The 17922-nt window shown below is 32.5% G+C and overlaps 1 protein-coding gene across 1 annotated transcript; it reads left to right on the forward strand.

Moving 5' to 3' along the window:
* Positions 1-3619: 3619 nt before the first annotated feature.
* On the forward strand, positions 3620-4509 carry LOC131146565 (uncharacterized). The gene has a single exon (XM_058096233.1). It carries the CDS (start codon positions 3869-3871, stop codon positions 4199-4201), a length of 333 nt encoding a protein of 110 aa, XP_057952216.1. The 5' UTR covers positions 3620-3868; the 3' UTR covers positions 4202-4509.
* Positions 4510-17922: the final 13413 nt, after the last annotated feature.

Genomic DNA, 17922 nt, shown 5'->3' on the forward strand with positions numbered 1-17922 from the left:
ACGGTACTAGAATTTGTGGGATGCTAAAATGTGGCATGGATTGATGAACAATGGAGTAGGCTAGATTTCTAACGACCCGAATAATAATGAGATTTAAATAATAAAGAGGAAAGGAAATGGAGACAGTAACAGAAGGAGGAAGTCGATGTCGTTGATGAACGCTTCGCGACGAGGACTAAATTTCGTCGACGAAATTATTGAAGGATTCGTCGACGAATGACGTAGCTCGTCGATGAATCTAGTTCTATAAATATAGAAAAATTCGGATTTTACTTTCCAATTAAGAAATCTCTCTCCTCTCTCTCTCTCTCTCTCTCTCTCTCTCTCTCTCTCTCTCTCTCTCTCTCTCTCTCTTTCGTCGATTTCGAGTCAGATTTACTCCGGATCGACAATCCAAAACCACCACAACGCTCCTGGGATAGTTTTCTGCAAGTCTGCTGGAGCGGATCGTCATCTCAAATCTAAGGTAAGGTTTTCTACTCAATATTTGGATTTTTGACAGTTGAGAAAAGTGTTATACGTTTAGAAATATTGAACTTTAGTTTTGGGGAATATTATTTCCAGGGTGTTGAGTTGAGAACCTTGCGGGTGCGGGGCAGATTTTCTTATGGGCTTTTCAAGAATCAGGTAAGGGGATAAACTAAGTTAGTTTTTTTTTTTTTTTTTTTTAGAAAATGCATATACATATATATGTAACATTTGATTTTAGGAAAATAAATATATTTATATATGATTTATATTTGGAAAAATTCTACTAAAATGATGGTATGTTGAATATGTGAAAAATCTGTTAGTGTGGTATGAGTATAAAATGTTATGAAATATTGTTTTCTGGAAATGTGATTATGATACGGATTTTTATACTAGAAAAATTGGCGTACAGGTCGAGATTTTTATATATGTTTGCCGGCGTACGAGCCGTGCTATGAATGTGATTTGCCAGCGTATGGGCTGTACTATGATATGCTTTGCTGGCGTACAGGCTTAGCTATGGTTGTAATTTGACAGCGTACAGGTTGTACTATGATATGATTTGCCGGCGTAAGAGCCGAGCTATGGATGTGATTTGCTAACGTACAGACTGTGCTATGATTTGCTAGTGTACGAGCCGAGCTATGAATGTGATTTGCCAGCGTACGGGACTGTGCTATGATTTGCCGGCGTACGGGCCGAGCTATGATGAAATGTGTAATGCCGGCGTACGAGCTGATGATTTTCATGATATACGTATATATGCAAAATAACATAATTGATTTTATAATTAATGATATGAGATATTCATGTATCACAGTTTCAGTATATGTTATATGATATCAGAACTTGGTTGGCTTGGTCTAGGCTAACACTTGTACGGTACCGTTGCTATGTGTCCATGGTCATCATGATCATGATATTTGTATTAATGTCGTTGTACGAAGTGGTGTAAGATTAGATGGTTGATGTGGTTTTTAAGAAGTGTGTGAGCGCCCCTAGTGTACGGACTAGGTCAGGCAGACCTATCGAACTTACAGACTGTACTTTTGACTTGGCAGTAGTCGGCCAACCATTTTCAGGTCCTGCCTTCGAGCCACACAACCCAGTCATGTGGGGGTAATACATGACAATAGCCAACTAACCTACCAGGAATGTTTTGTTGTTATTATTATTATATGAGATGAGATATGATTATGAAAATACAGTATGTTCTACCATGTTTTAATGATATATATGTTTTCTCAGATTTGACAAAATAGTTACTGAATATGTTATGTATGGTATATGCAGAATACAGAATACTCATGTTACCACACACTAGTATTATTTTATTTCCCTTACTGAGAGGTGTCTGACCCCAAAATTTTATAAACTTTTCAGGAACTCTAGATAGGAGAGCAAGAAAAGCTCCACTGATCTAATGTTGTTTATCTGCCCTTTTTGAATGGTAAGTTTTTGTAAGGACAGTTAAATTTTGTGGAAAATGTCCCTATATCTTATTTTTGGGATGTATATATGGAAATACAGTGGATATAGTGACTCTAACGGTATTTATAGTAATGTGATGAATGTTTCCGTATTCATAATATTGTGATTGTATGTTTCCTACTACTTAAGCTTTCGTTTTGTGTTCTGATGCATCTTTGGTACTCACAGGTTCAGGTGGAACATGATCTGCTGAGATCGGTGATATTTATTTTATTATATTTTGAAAAAAATATAATGTAAAAATTAAACAGGTCGTCACAAGATTCCTATTCTACTTAGTTGAGATTAGATTTGTGACATATGCTTACGATATAGAGTGATGAGAATGTCGCACATTTAAATAGAATTGCGATATCACAGTGGTATATATCAATGGTAGTCCTTGCAACTCTACGTTAAAGGGGTGAAAAAACCCTTTCATGCAATTATAAAAAAGTAGGGTGATAAGGAATCCAACTGGGTCCTATTAAGGTGAAATTTAGTGCCTCATTAATAAGAATGGAAAAACAAAGAAAAAGACAAGTCATATGCATTCTCCGTAATCCACTCCTTTGGAAAATGCATTCTTCTAAGTAGATCTTCAATCAAAAGTCCCTCAATCTTATTGTACACTTTTCTTGTATAAGTTTGAGTGCCAAAACTTTTCATCCCTCCTTCCTTTGTTTTAATAAAGTGAATAATTTCATATACAATGGTAGTTTTTTCTTGAAATTAGTCTCCCATTAGGAAGGCATTTTGACAATTCAAATTAAGGTTGTCCATGACTTAGCTTAGTCGATTAACGAATATCTTTGGTGCAATTTTTGTAAATGAATTTGTATAAGTTAATTAGGTCTCAAATACTATATCATCACCAAATTGTATTTTTCGTCAAAATATTTTAATTGGAAGCCAGTATTTAAAATATGTTAAAATGTAGGGAATCATATTTTCAATAATGACATTCCAAAATTTATGGAAAAAGTAATTGTTAAAAAGAAAAAAAATTTTGATTTAAGAGCTTTGGGCCTATTTTGAGCAGTGCAATATCCTTTGTATAGTGAAATATCATTCAAAATATTCATTTGCTATCTACAAAACTTAATGTAACGGCACTAACCATTTTAAAGGTTTTAATGGACCGAATTATTTTTAAAAGACTTCAACACTATTTTCAAAAAGTTTCTCATCACCTAATTTAACGTCCATCTACTTTAGTACATTATATTGAAGCTAGATGTAATGGTAGTTATACCATTTAATAATGCACAAGTACTAATACGTTATAAATATATTTATAACATTATCAATTTATAGCACAAGTTCTTTCATATTATAAATAACTTATATTTCATTAACCAAAAAAGCAAATGTGTGTGTGAAACTTTTTCAATCAAAAAAAATTACTTTTAAGTATTTTCTCTTCATTTTAGATTTTATTTTCCTAAAAAATAATGGGAAGGTGGGTGGTTCAAAAGGGAATCATCTCAAATGGGGAAAATTCATTTTAAATCTTTGTGTAATTAAGTAAAGCATCTTGATTAAGCAACACATATAATGACATGGCACCTAAACATTAATGACCAGGGTTCCAAAATCGTAGTTAAACTAATCTAAACGGAGGAAGGCCTTTTGGGTCATTTAAATTTGTTGGGAAGTGATGCAGCTGACCCAATCCTACTTTCATACTTTATACCCAAGCACACGTCGCCGTGCCGTTGAACCCAACCTCCCCCCAATATATACTGCCAAAGAAACAGAGTCCTCCGCTTCCCCACCTCACCCGTTCCATATATAAACCCCAAATCCCTTCTCTTCTCCCAAAACCCTTCTTTCTGCTTCTCTCTGTTTTCGTCTCTACGCTAAGGACTCCAGAAACCCTCCGTTCATCCAAGACCCATCTCTTTTTTCCTCTGTTTTTTATCACATGGCGAAGCCTTCCATGAAAACATCAATAGTGGTGATGGCCGATGCAGCTTCGTGGTTCTGTGCTATTGCGCTGGTGGCCCTGATCCTGGTGAGCTCCCTGAGAGAGAGTTCTCCGGCGAGTGAACCCGTGAAGGGCACCCAACTTCTCGACCGGCCGTGCGACGAAATCTATGTCGTCGGAGAAGGGGAGACTCTCCACACCATCAGCGACAAGTGCGGCGACCCCTTCATAGTGGAGCAGAACCCACACATCCATGACCCAGATGATGTCTTCCCCGGGCTCGTCATCAAAATAACTCCCTCAAAGCACAGGAAATTATTGAGGAGGTAGTCGCGATCGATTATATATATAAATATATATATTCACAGAGATCAAAGGCTTCACAGATTGATACGGGGACAGGGTTGTATTATATAATAACATATACATACATATATATATATATATATATATATGTATGTTTATGCCTATATGTAGATTGGATTAAGTCAAAAACTCTTTGAATTTTGGATTTTCAGCTTTTTTTTCTTTCTTCCATACCCTTTTCCTTCTGTATAAAGGAGATGACGAAGATGATGTTTTGAATAATTTTTCGTAGTCTGTATAATATATTTCGATCAAATTTTCTCTCGCTGGAATTATTGGAGCTGTTTTCTGTGCTCTCTGTGTGAACATAGAGATGGTTTGGGTAATAATTTATGGTTTTTTTATTGTTTTTCTGGTTTGGTGTGTTCTTGGTGGAGTTATCTGAGATATAACGTATGCGAAATCTTTTTTTCCTTGGTGAGAGAATTGGGTTTTATGTTTTTGAATTTTCTTCTATTTTTGGATAATTCAGATGGCCAGCTTTTATTCTTATTTTATATGGTCATTTTGTTCTTTCCTATCCGAATTTTGGTTTTCTCCGTATCATAGCTCGAATAGAACAATTTTTTGATGATTTTATTAGGAATTGAGATTGTATTTGGAAGTTTACATTTAAATTTTAAATTTTAAATTTTTAAAATTTGAATGAAATTTAATATAATTTTACATTATATTTTACTTAAATTTACACAAATTCAAACTCGACATAATTCTAGCAGTTTAGTATTTTTATGCTCAAATTAGAAAATAAAAATGGTTTTATCAAAAATATAATAAATAGGTAAAGGAGAGACCATAATTCTTAATTTGAAAAGATAAAGAATAAAGTTTATTTTTGACTCAAATAATTTAACAAAAGTTATGGAGCTGGACTAAAAGTAATAACTAACCAATTCTTCATCTTGAACCTTGTTTATTTAATTTGAATTATTAAATATTTCAGGAAAATGATAGACATTTTGAAAGTTTGTGTCTATGAAAACAGGTTGAGATGTGCCCCTTGACTCGTCCGTTTAAATCAAGTTTGACTTTAGTAGAAGGTATTCCGTTTATAAACGGGTGAACTTGAACCTAACCTCTTTAATAAACAAGTTAGGCAAGTTTCAGTTGGGTACGTAACTTATTTAATTTGATACACACATACATTATATTTAAAAATATATTAATTAAAGAGATGTACTAATTTCTATATTTTATGTTTTTTGTTAAGATATTTTTTTTAAAAAAAATTGTCACTTTATATAGAATATTTTAAAAAATTAAAAATAAATAAATTATATTTTTCAAACAGGTTTTTAATGGATACCTAATTATGAACGGACGAGTTTGTGTTTATATGTTACTTATCCGTTAGTAAACGAATCAATTCAAACCCAAACCCGTTTACAAGTCGCTTAAACTCAACCCGCTAACCCGTTTTACCATCCTTATTTGTACCTGCAACTAAATATACACTAGGTTGTGGGTTTCACTCAACTGCCAAAGCCCGCTCAATCATGCGTCTAGTTGGGATATAAACATTGAGAGGGGTAATAATAATTCATACAATTAAAATTTCAAAAAATAGCTTAAATTTAAGCATTCAAAAATTTTATGATGGAGGTTATATTGCCTCTCTTATTTTCAACAATAAGATGATTTTTTATTAAAAAAATATTTGGTAATAATAATAATCATCATCATCATCGTGAAGAAGATGAAAAGATCGTGGACGGAAAGAAGGGGGAGGCGGCGGAAAACATGGCAACGGTGGCAGTCAGCAAATTGGTAGGCATGAGGAATTTCTGCTTTTGGGAATCGCGAGATTGTGAGTGGAACCAAATGCAATGAGATATTATATAGCATTTTATATTTCTGGTTGGTATTAAGAGGGGGATGACATTGAGGATATCTCACTTTGAAGTTTTTTTAGTGAGAAGCTGAGTCGGACCGCAAGTAAAGCCGGTGCAAAAAATTCATCTCCCATGTTGGCGACACATTAGCCTTAGTTTAGGTTTGCAAAATAAAAAAATAAATAAAGATTTTGATTTTTTTTTAAGCGCTTAAAAAGTTATAATAGTAATAACGATAAATTTTAAAAGATTCTGATAAATTTGAATCTAATTTATATTATATTTTATTCAAATTAAATTCAAATTCAAATTTAAAATCTATCCAAGTATACTGTAGATTTGAACAAAAAGTAATTTTGCAATTCAAAATTGCTCACGAGCATACTTTTAATTATTAAAATCAGTTATGCTTAGTTAATGCTAATGATTTGACTCCATGGAAAGGTAAAAGGGTGACTCTACTGGCAATCAAAATGTGGGTAAGTCATATTCTTGATGCGTGAATATAATTTGGCCTAAAAGCAAGAGGTTTTTTTTATCTCACATTATCGACTTCCACGATTGGCTTCACTAACTTATAATAATATAATATTATTTAAGAGGAGGGCTCTTTACTAAAGTAAATCACTTTTTTCTTAGCTTGTCCCTATTTTCCTAGCAACACAATTATTGAATTAGCACCAGATAATTCTACCAAAATGTCATCTCTAGTCACTCACCTTACTTTTCTTTTACAACCTTTAACATTCATGCTATTTCAATCTCATTTGACCCTTAGGACAAAAATATGCATTAATAGATTGATGGTACCTGTACTTGTAAACCAAGAACTAGAAATTGTGTTTCGCTCATTCTAGCTACAATAATGCTCATCATATGTAACGTCACATTGGTTTACATAATGGAATGAAATAAAAAATTGAATAGAGAATGTATAGAAAATAGCAATAAGTTTAATTTCATTCTTTTTAGAAATTACTTCCAATTGCGTCCCATTTTTTATGTAATAAATATGTTGAAAATGTGCTCAACCATGTGATAAGAATGACCATTGCTCAATTTTTCACGATTGGGCGAGTCCTTCAATCATTTACCAAACCTTGCTCTTGCTTAGGATTCTCGTAGGCATGTTATCCATATAGAGCATGTTATATTGTTGGCCAAGGTGTGGGAATACTCAACCCTTGTGGCAAAGGCCTATAGTATGAGTTAAATGACAATCAAAATATTGCTGGTGAGTTAACATGGTTTAAAGGATTTAGTGTAGCTAAAGGCACTTAGTACTAAAAGCAATATTGAAATTAAGATCACGAGTTTAGATTCTATCACTAATTGTTATGATATGAGATTAGTAGCCAAAGTGTGGTTACAATCAAATCATGTGTGTGATAGTCCAAAGTGTGGTTCAAGTCACAGTAGAAAAAGGTAAACTTGATGAGTTCCTTAGTTCTTTCAAGCAATTTATTTCACCTTTAATAAATCCATTTTTGGCAACAAAAGATATTGCAAAATCTCTGCCAATATTTTGGAAACCAAGAAAAACCCCTAAGAGTTTCTTTGGATATGTGTGAAGTTTTTTAACATTGAAACATTATAAAGAAGGATAGAGTAAAGACACATTTCACTTAATCCTCGCAGAAGGCTTGAGAACTTACCCCCAAAACACAACCGAAGGGAAAATCTTGTTGCAATTTTGGGCTAACCCTAGACTTTTGTAGGCAAAATTTTTCTAATAAAAAAAGAACAAGTAGTATTCAAACTGGTGTTATTAATTTCATCAAGACTATAACCATGATGTCGAGGATTTGCCACACTTAAAGATTGCAATTGATAAGACACTGGTTTAACAAGGGCCCTTTAGAAGGTTTTTAGTAGCTGAGCATATAGTGGAATCTAAACAACTATATTTTGATTGGCATCACCAATGTCATCTTCAGAGGTCTGATTGTGGTTATAATTTGACTAATTAAGACAGTAGAATAAATATGTTATGACACTCACTTGTCCAACTCCAATCTTATAATATTAGCATGATCCATTTGTCTTATAAGGATTTGAACCCGAGTGAATTCCCCACATATAAATTTTTAAGCGGATGCAAATAAATCTGAATTATTTTTATTATCAGAGTACTAATTAGTTTTATTAAAAATATATGTCTCAACTATTAAAATACAAATTTTTAAAATTCTAAAATATACAAACATATTCTAAATTATATTATATTAAATTTTTATTCTACTCTATTTTTTTTATTCTCGTTCATGCACTTATTACGTCAGATTTCTGGTACACTCTTTAAAATGATCTGAAATGTAAAATAATGATTGGGGTGAGATGACGCTCAATAAGTAAATATGATTATTATTAGTGTGTGACCAAAATGAACTTTCATAATATTTTAATTCGTAAAATAATATTTAATACTATAACTTCAAAACTGTTTTAAAAATAAATGTAAATTTAAAAATTTCTATATAAAACTTTTATAATCATCTATAGTAGTAAAATTTTAAAATCATATATTATGACCGTTAAACTGAACTCTTTAACTTTTAAAATTATAACTATAATACTCAATTATGTGTGTCTATATATATATACACACACACACACACACATATACATATATATACTTTTCTTTATTAAATCATTATCTAGGCACAAAAATGCCCCCGTTCACATAAACATATATTTTTTCTTCAATTCATCAATAGTTCTGTATACGTAATTAAATATGTATATACACGTATTGTAAAAACCACCCTTATGTCTGTTAATCATAAGTCATGTTTACCCCCATGATTGGGTTGTACGATCCAAAAACTAAACTTAACTGACTAGCCGGTCAAACTAAATCAACGTATATCATCATTGAGTAAAATTTTTCCTATTAAACTCTGATCCGACTTAGGTGTGCACTCATGAGAAATTCACTATCATATAAGACCACTCTATAAATAGTATGGGTATACTCTGATCCGTTTAAACTTTAAGTTGCGGTACCGAACATTCATAATTTTCTATATCGTTTGTGCCATAAGGGGTTTTGAAAACACCTTATTATAAAATTTATAAAATTACAATAATATTATGAAAATCTCATTTTTACTCATATTTTTTTGAAATATGTAACATAAAAATAAGCTCATGTCACACAATTTTCGTGTTAAAAATATTTTCTTGAATAAAAATTAATGTTGTAAAATACTCGAGAGGTTTAGAATATTTCTTGACTAAAAAATAAACGCAAGTATATTAAAGATAAATTTGGTATAATTAAACATGCGTAAAAATAAATTTGGGAGAATTTTATGAAAATAACTAGCATAATCAAAATTTACTTACAAATAAACTTGGGTATAAATAAAAATCTAACATAAACAAATTTACTAACCAATAAATTCAGGTATAAATTTTAATAAAAATATAACATAATCAAAATTTACTTACAAATAAATTCGAGTAAAAATTTTAAATAAAAATATAACATAATCGAACTTACTAACCTCTTATTTAATCGTGTGTTACGAACATAACGAATATCTCTAAAAAATGATATTAGAAAGAGTAGGTGAGTGAAAATTTAATTATAATAAAAATTCTCCCTCCACCACTAATTCTTTTACTCATTAATCATTCTCTTCATTAGAAAATTTTTTGTGAAAAATGAAGATTATAAGCTTCCTATTTATAGGAAAATTTTGGGGGAAAAAATAAAATTTGTAAAAGTGTGGGGAGAGGGGTGAATTATAATTTTTTTAAAATTAAGGAATGGGTATGTGATGGACTAGGTATGGGTTAAGTATGGGATGAGGATGAGGATCATGTGGGAGAAATGAGAGTGCTTACTGACACTCTCATTTAATTAATTTTTAATTAATTTACTTAATTAATTGATCAATTAATTAATTAATTATTTTTTTTGAAATCATTATTATTATCATTGTTATTATTTTTAAGTTATGTTTTAATATTTTTTTTTTGAAAAATAATTGAGTTCGAATTTCGAAAACTCATGTGAGTCAACATGGTCTTGTGGACCCCATACAACTTTGAGACTCAAGTGGGTCCTATGTAACTCTAATAGTTCTCACACAATATTATGAGCCCTATACAGTTTCGGGACTCATGTGAGTCCCACACGGTCTTGTGGGTCCCACATAGGATACCTATATTATTATTATTATTATTATTATTATTATTATTATTATTATTATTATTATTGTAACAACCCGGATAATTTTTAAATAATTTAAGATAATAAAGAAGATAGAAAGTAAAGAAGGAATAAATTTGAAAAGGTGGCAACAATCATTCGTCAACGAACGGATTGGTTTCATTAACGAATGTTCTTCTGAACTCGTCGACGAGGGTACGTGTATCGTCGACGAGAAATTATCGAGAGATGATCTTCGCATGACTGAAATTCGTCGACGAGTTGGTTGTCTCGTCGACAAACTATGCACTAGGACTCGTCGACGAATCGATGTGACTCATCGACGAATCGACGTGTCTCGTCGACGAATCCCTGTGTATATAAAGTGGAATTCTTTCATATCAGCGCGAAATTCTTGCACGTCTTCTCTCTCTCTCTCTCTAGAAAATTCGGCATTACCACCTTCTCTCTTCAATTTCGGGCTGGATTTTCGCCGGTTCGACAATCTGAAGCCACCACGACACTCCTGGAAGAGTTCTCTACAAATCTGTTGGAGTGGATCGTCGGTGGGACTAGTTAGGAATTGATCCCAGATTTAAGGTAAGACTTTTTATGTAAAATTTGGCTTTACCCTAATTGTAGGAAATATTATATGCGAAGAAATTCTGAAGTTTAGTTACGAGAGATGTGGCTTTCAGGGCATTGAACGGGAAATCCTGCGGGTGCAGGACTGGTTATTTTAGGAGATTTTTCAGGAATTAGGTAAGGAGAAATATTTTATAATAGCTTTTTAATAATTATTAAAATGACTAATTTTGGATAAAAATCCTACATATACAAGTATAATTTTCTGAACCAAACTGATATTGAAAATACTGTTTTAATTATATAAGTATTAAATTGGGAAAATGGTGTGGTTGAAACCATTTTGTTCATTAAATGATTGTTGAGTTTAGCGGAATGAGGAAATTGTTGAGATTGTGAATGTTATTTGACTGAAATTCTTGTTTGGTTGAATACACTTATGGGATTGCGAACATTGTTTGGTTGAAAATACTAGATGATTGAATATACTGTGGTATTTGCATGGACATGGTTGATTAGTTAGGTTTGTGATTGATCTGTGGTGTGGTTCATGTGAATGACGATATAACGTTGGCAGTGGTATGAGGAGGTCATTATATCGTACCTGGTGTAACTGCCATATAACGTTGGCAGTGGTTTGAGGAGGTCGTTATATGGACGTTTATACTGGGAGATAAACATTGACAGTGGTATGAGGAGGCTGTTTACCTATTTATCATGAATGAGGTGTTTGTTTTGTAATCTGTGTGGACCAGTCCTATGTGGACGTTGATGCTGTGTGATTTGATTAGTCTTGTGTGGACCAGTCCTGTGTGGACATTGATGCTGTATGATTTGATTAGTCCTATGTGGACCAATCCTGTGTGGACGTTGATGCTGTGGGATTTGATCCTGTGTGGATTGATTATGATAGGGGTGCATGCGTGAAATTCTATGAAGCGATTGTGTTGGTTGTGTACGACTATTTAATTAATTAAGTATTTTGGGTAAAATAGATTACTCAATTTGAGAGCTTGTTGAGGAAGGCGAGTATTCTGGTAATTATTTATGGATACCAGGGTAGAGGGAAGTCACTTGTATGTGCGGGTGATCTTCCCTATTCTTGGTGTCTTTACGTAGATACATAACTCGAGGGCTCAGTGAGAGAGGTGAATGCCCTGGTGTTAGCACTAGAACAGAGGGAACCCACTTGTATGAACGGGTGGATTTTCCTATCCTCGGAAACTAATTTTAAAATATTGATGGTTATGTATATGTGATTTGATGATAAGGACGTTGATTTTGTGCGATTATGGGCATGTTATCTGGCTTCTTGTGAACTGTGTGTACACTTTAGATGGGTATTATAATTTGTATTATAAACACTTCAGGCACACATTATTATAAACTATTTTTTCCTTACTGAGAGGTGTCTCACCCCGTTATATGTTAAATCTTTTCAGGTTATCCAAATGATCAAGTTTAGATAGCTCCAGAGCGGGGTAGTTTTTGTGAGTTAAATATAGCTGATTGGATATGTATTTAGTTTATGTTTTATATATATTGATTTTGGTTCTATAATATAAAAGATTATATTGTAATTATTATGGATCAATGTATGTAAATATAGCACTCTGGTATTTTCTATTGAAGATATTTATTATTTCAGCTGTGTGAATGGTATCAGAGACGCGTGTCGGTCTCTTAACGCATCGGGCCCCGCGTGGTGGGTGTGGGGTGTTACAATTATTATTATTATTATTATTATTATTATTATTATTATTATTATTATTATTATGTATTTCTAAAAATTATGTTAGTCAAAACATTATTTATGTATACGTACTTATTTATGTGTACAAACAGTGTCTACCCTATTTATTCTATGAAATTCCATTTTGACTAAGCTGACCTTCAGGAAGTGATTGAACTGCAATGGCCTCTGAGCACTTGCTTAGATAAGGTCTTTTTTAGGCATTAAACATGGAATCAAGAATTATACTGAAAACACTTCTGTATTGATATTAACTTAATGACCATTATTATTATTATTATTATTATGCTTTAACCGTATATATATATTTTTGGGTCATCACATGTCTCGCATGATGATGTTTTGATTGTTTCCTTGATAATTGTCAATTCCAAAGTAAAACATTCAGAAAATATGAGGTTTATATACATCCTTTCGAAGAATTCACTTAAGAGAATAAAGATCAATTCAAAATGCTTAAAACTTGATAAAACATCACTAATGTTGCAGATTGCAAAAAAATGAATTAAAAATTAAAGAAACACTTAAAAGGAACGATTTCTCCATGTAAAATTTGAAATCCACCAATTTTAAGATGTTATGTTAGTATTTGGATCCATACAAGTGAAAGGTATTATTTAGCATGGATTCTAATGATGCGAGTCTTACATTATTTCAACTGGCCCAAATATTGATATAAAATCTTATAATTGATGAGCTTCAAATCCAACATGATTCATTCTAAGAATTTTTTTTATAAGCAATAGGCATCTATATGTGTGTGACCATTGCTTAGGTGAATATACATTTAGGAGTAAAGGACTAATTGTGATTGTATGTTGTAAATTAAGAAGAAATTTGAACGTTTAAACTTTAAACTTAATGACTCCATTCAATATTGTGTCTTTCTAACACTAACTCATGATATCACATATTTAACTTATTGAAGTCTCTAATGAACCTATTTATAGCTTAACAACTACAAATAATAATGACAATATATTTGTGAAGCCCCCACGACATGACGCGGTGGAAAAGTATTAGCAAGTAAGAAGGAGTATCAGGGGTTCAATTCCAGGTAGATATACTCATGGAGCCAGCGGTATCTGTGGATGGTGAAAGTTTACTCTGTGAACCAGTGGGGACCGTGGATGGTGAGAGTTCACTCTATGAGTTAGCAGGAACCATGCATGGTGAGAGTTCTCTGTGAGCCAGCGGGAACCGTAGATGGTAATAGAAATGTGTCCCGGGAGTCAAGTTGACCGAACGTCCAACTGATGCATAGAAGCCGTGTCCGCATTCGGACTTTACCCTGATCAGCGAAACCTGGGGGCAGAAGACGCTGATCCGTAGGTTTGATGCCGCACTAGGGGATCCGAAGGGCTCGTTAGTGGCTGGAGTTCATATGTAATAATAATAATAATAATAATAATAATAATAATAATAATATATTTGTGAAAAAATGCTTTTAAAACACTCTTTAGACATAAACTTATTTGTAATTCTATAATATAAAGAAAGCAACTTCAAAGCTACCCACTTTCTTAACCATCCCCACTCTTTCTATATTACTAAGATGATTTATTTATCAACCACTGATTAACGAAAAAATATGTATGCTAGAATCTTTTTCATTTTTAAACTTGGTGTCAATGAATATAAAAAAGGAAAAAAATAATAAATTAATGAATTATTATTCTTATGTTACATCTCATTGAGAATGAAAAAATATAGGAAAAATATCTTTTGTTCTTTTCCCTTCACTTTTAATTCATGTTGTAAAGATTTTGATGTAAGACCAAAATTTGAACTAAATAATATGTAATTTCAGTAATGTTGTACTGGGAAAGAAAGTAGTCTATTAAGATAAAATAAACCCGTACTCCCAAAGGATTTAATAGATTTATTAGCCATTCAATGAGGAAAATATTTTGTTCCTAAGAAATAAAAGAAGGATATAACTCCTAGGTCCCGTATGAATCAAAGATTTTTTTTTTAAAAAAAGTAAAAAAAAAAACTATTTTCTATTTTATTTTCTATTTACATCAAATGATATTAATTAAAAGAAAATTTTATTTTAATATGATTAAAAATTAAGATCAATCAAATATTACCCATATGAAAGATCAAAATTTAATTCATTGATTTGCTATAGATTTTATTTTCCTTACATAACTAAACATGAAAGGTGAATTTGTATATGTTTTTCTTTCTTTTTTCTTATGATTTTTTAGTTTCAAACACACACCTAAGAAATTAAAGAAAGAAAATAAAAGGGTGTAACTTCCTCATAACAAAAAAGTAATCTCTAATCTATGGGGGCATATGACTTGAGTGATAAAGTCTATACAAAGTGCTCGGGGATACACAATGTGGAAGTAAGACATTCTCTCTGGTTATTACAATTTTCAATTACTCCTATTCTCTTAGTCTATCAAAAATTTGACTTTAATATCAAAGAGATCTCTCAAAATCATACAAGGTTTGCCAAACTCTTTTTGTATTTTTATTTTTTGGCAGGTATTTCATCGAGTTATTATTGTGAAACGTGTGGTAATTATAATGAATAATACAAAAAACAAATAAATAGATAAAACAATAAAATACACGGATTTAATGTGGTTCGGTAGTATGCCTACATCCACATGAGCGAGTGGCGGCTGAATTTGACTATGTAGAAAGTAGGGTTATATTATATGTATTTATACTAACCCTAAAAGTACACAAATATTAGAAAATTTCCTCAAATACCCCTGTACCGTACCACAGGGGCATTGCCCCCGCACCCCAAACCCATTAATTGTCACAACCAATAAAATAAATAAATTACAAGCTCCAAAGGCTGATGTTGTCGTTCTACTCCGATTCGCTCTGTTCCACTCCCGGCATAAGCCTACTTTCTCTGTACACATGTTACACTTAATATAAGTCACATACTACAATAGTTATAGACGTCAAAATCAGAGTATCTATAAAGACCCGAAAAATTATAATGATTAAATAATTAGAAAGATAATAAATGGAATAGATAAATAAAAAATAAAGGAAAAGGGGGAATTTTAAATGGGGAAGAACAACAGACCTCGTTGACGAATCTCTAGTCTTCGTCGACGAGTGTTTTTCTAGAGATCGCCTACGAAGTTCAATCCCTCGTCGACGAAGAGATCCCGAGTGAGCAAGTTTCAGATTTTAAGTTTCGTCAACGAACACATCCTCTTGTTGATGAAATCCCTTCTGTGAGTCATCGACGAATCCTGTCTTCTCGTCAATGAAGCCACGTGGCAACATCGTGTATAAAATTATCCAAGGAAGCTTCTTTGCTAAGAAATCTATTTTTTCTCCGATTTTCTCTTTCTAGGACGGTTTCCTCTGCCTTCTCTCTTCAAATACAGCCCACATTCAGCCCGAATCAACAAACGGAAACCTCTATGGTGTTCTAGGGGAGGTCCTCTACACATCTAGCAGAGCAGATTTTTAAACTGGACTTTTCAGAAAACACTCCAAAGTTGAGGTAAGGTTTAGGATTTCTAACTTTGGGTTTATAAATGTTTATTCGAGATTTATAGGTTGAGAAAAAGCTAAAATAGTAGATTATTTGGGGTATATCTGATTAAACTAGGATTTTTGATCCAGGGTTCGGGTGAGCCCCACAGGCATCATTTTGTCATTCTTGTTGGCGTAGTTCAAGAAAAGCAAGTAAGGGGAATATATTAAATCAGGGGTTTTATGAAATTAACTGGTAAAAATGGAAATATTATGTATATAGGTATATAATTTTCATGTGGATTTTGAAATGTCAACCATTTGAATTGTAGATTTCTGAGCCTAGGGCTGTGGTATTAGATATTATTTATGAAAATGGAAAGTTAAATGACATATTTTTTGGTTAATTGTGTAAGAAATTAAATGTGTATTTTGAGTATGGGTTGGCTTATTTTCAGTGAACGTATGAAATATGTTACTAAATTATGTGGCATGTATAAAATAAAGTTTTTGTGTTAAACTATGATATATGTATGAGATGTAGGAAATACTAGAAATGTATTGAGAATTAAATGGTGTTATGAATTACTTTGCATGTGTTTAGTAATGTTAAATTACAATGTATGGTTTGAGAACTCCGATGGAGCAGGAAAAAAGGCACAGTACGGTTGCAGATATTAATAGTGACACTAATGCACCCACACGTCTTAGATAGAGTGTGGAGATGGGATGGTCGATTGTGCTGGGGAAGGGTAGTGTCCCCCTAGAGTCTAGACCAGTGTGGGAGTAACCAATCGTACTTACAAACTGTAGAATATGGTTGATTTAGCTCTAGAGGGCCAACTAGGGTTAAGTCTAACCTTTGAGCAGCACAACCCATCATGGGACAGAAGCATGATCAGGATTTATCACCGGTATAATATAAGAATAATAGATATGAAAATGACAATTATGGAAGTAATGGATATAAGATCAGCAAACAGAAATGATATGAAAATGGAATATGTGAAAACAGACATGAATATAAAAAGAAATGATGAATATGTGACACATGAATATAAAATATGAAAGAGAATGTAGTGAAATGCATAGTGATAATAGCATAAAGAGTAATGTAGTAAGGTATTATCAGTATTAAATATAGTATTATTACATTTATTTGGGGCGGGGTATACTCTTCGCCCGAGAGCTTGCTGAGAAAGGCGAATGCTTTGATAAGTATCAGATGTAGCTGTGGGCTGCGTAACGCATTAGGGCAGCGGGAACTTCTGCTGGTAAACTTTTGTATGAATGTGTGAGTATGAGATAAACTAATCACCTGAAGGTTTACTGAGTAAGGTAAGTGCCCTGATATGCTTCAGTTGTGACCGTATGTTACTTAAAGTATCAAAGCAGAGGGATGCTACTTGTATGGGCGGGTAATCACCTCAATCCTTAAGAACTCTCGTTGGTAAAATACCTTACATGTGTTTGAGTAGAAATAGAGAATGATTTTATAATTATGATTTCATTTGAAAATAATGAATATGTACGTATATTGTACACAAATCTCATGTTGGTCACATACTGCTTTAATGTATTTCGTCCTTACTGAAATGTGTCTCACCCGATAGTTGAATTTCATCTTTTCAGAATTTTCACAGGATCGAACTTAGAGAGTTCAGGGTTGTTGTAGCATTTTTGTAGAGAGAGAGTATATAAACTTTGATTATGTTTTTGGGTTGTAATATATTTATGTTTTCAGAATTGTATATGGATGTTTGTAAATATTGGATACTGAGTTAAGTTTTGAGATGCATATAGGTATAGAAATTCTGGTATATTTTATTGAGAATATGTTATTATTTTTATTGCGTAATTGATATAGAGTCAGGTATTATGATATTAGATACTG

Source organism: Malania oleifera, chromosome 13 (assembly GCF_029873635.1).
Source record: "Malania oleifera isolate guangnan ecotype guangnan chromosome 13, ASM2987363v1, whole genome shotgun sequence".
NCBI classification, from domain to species: domain Eukaryota; kingdom Viridiplantae; phylum Streptophyta; class Magnoliopsida; order Santalales; family Ximeniaceae; genus Malania; species Malania oleifera.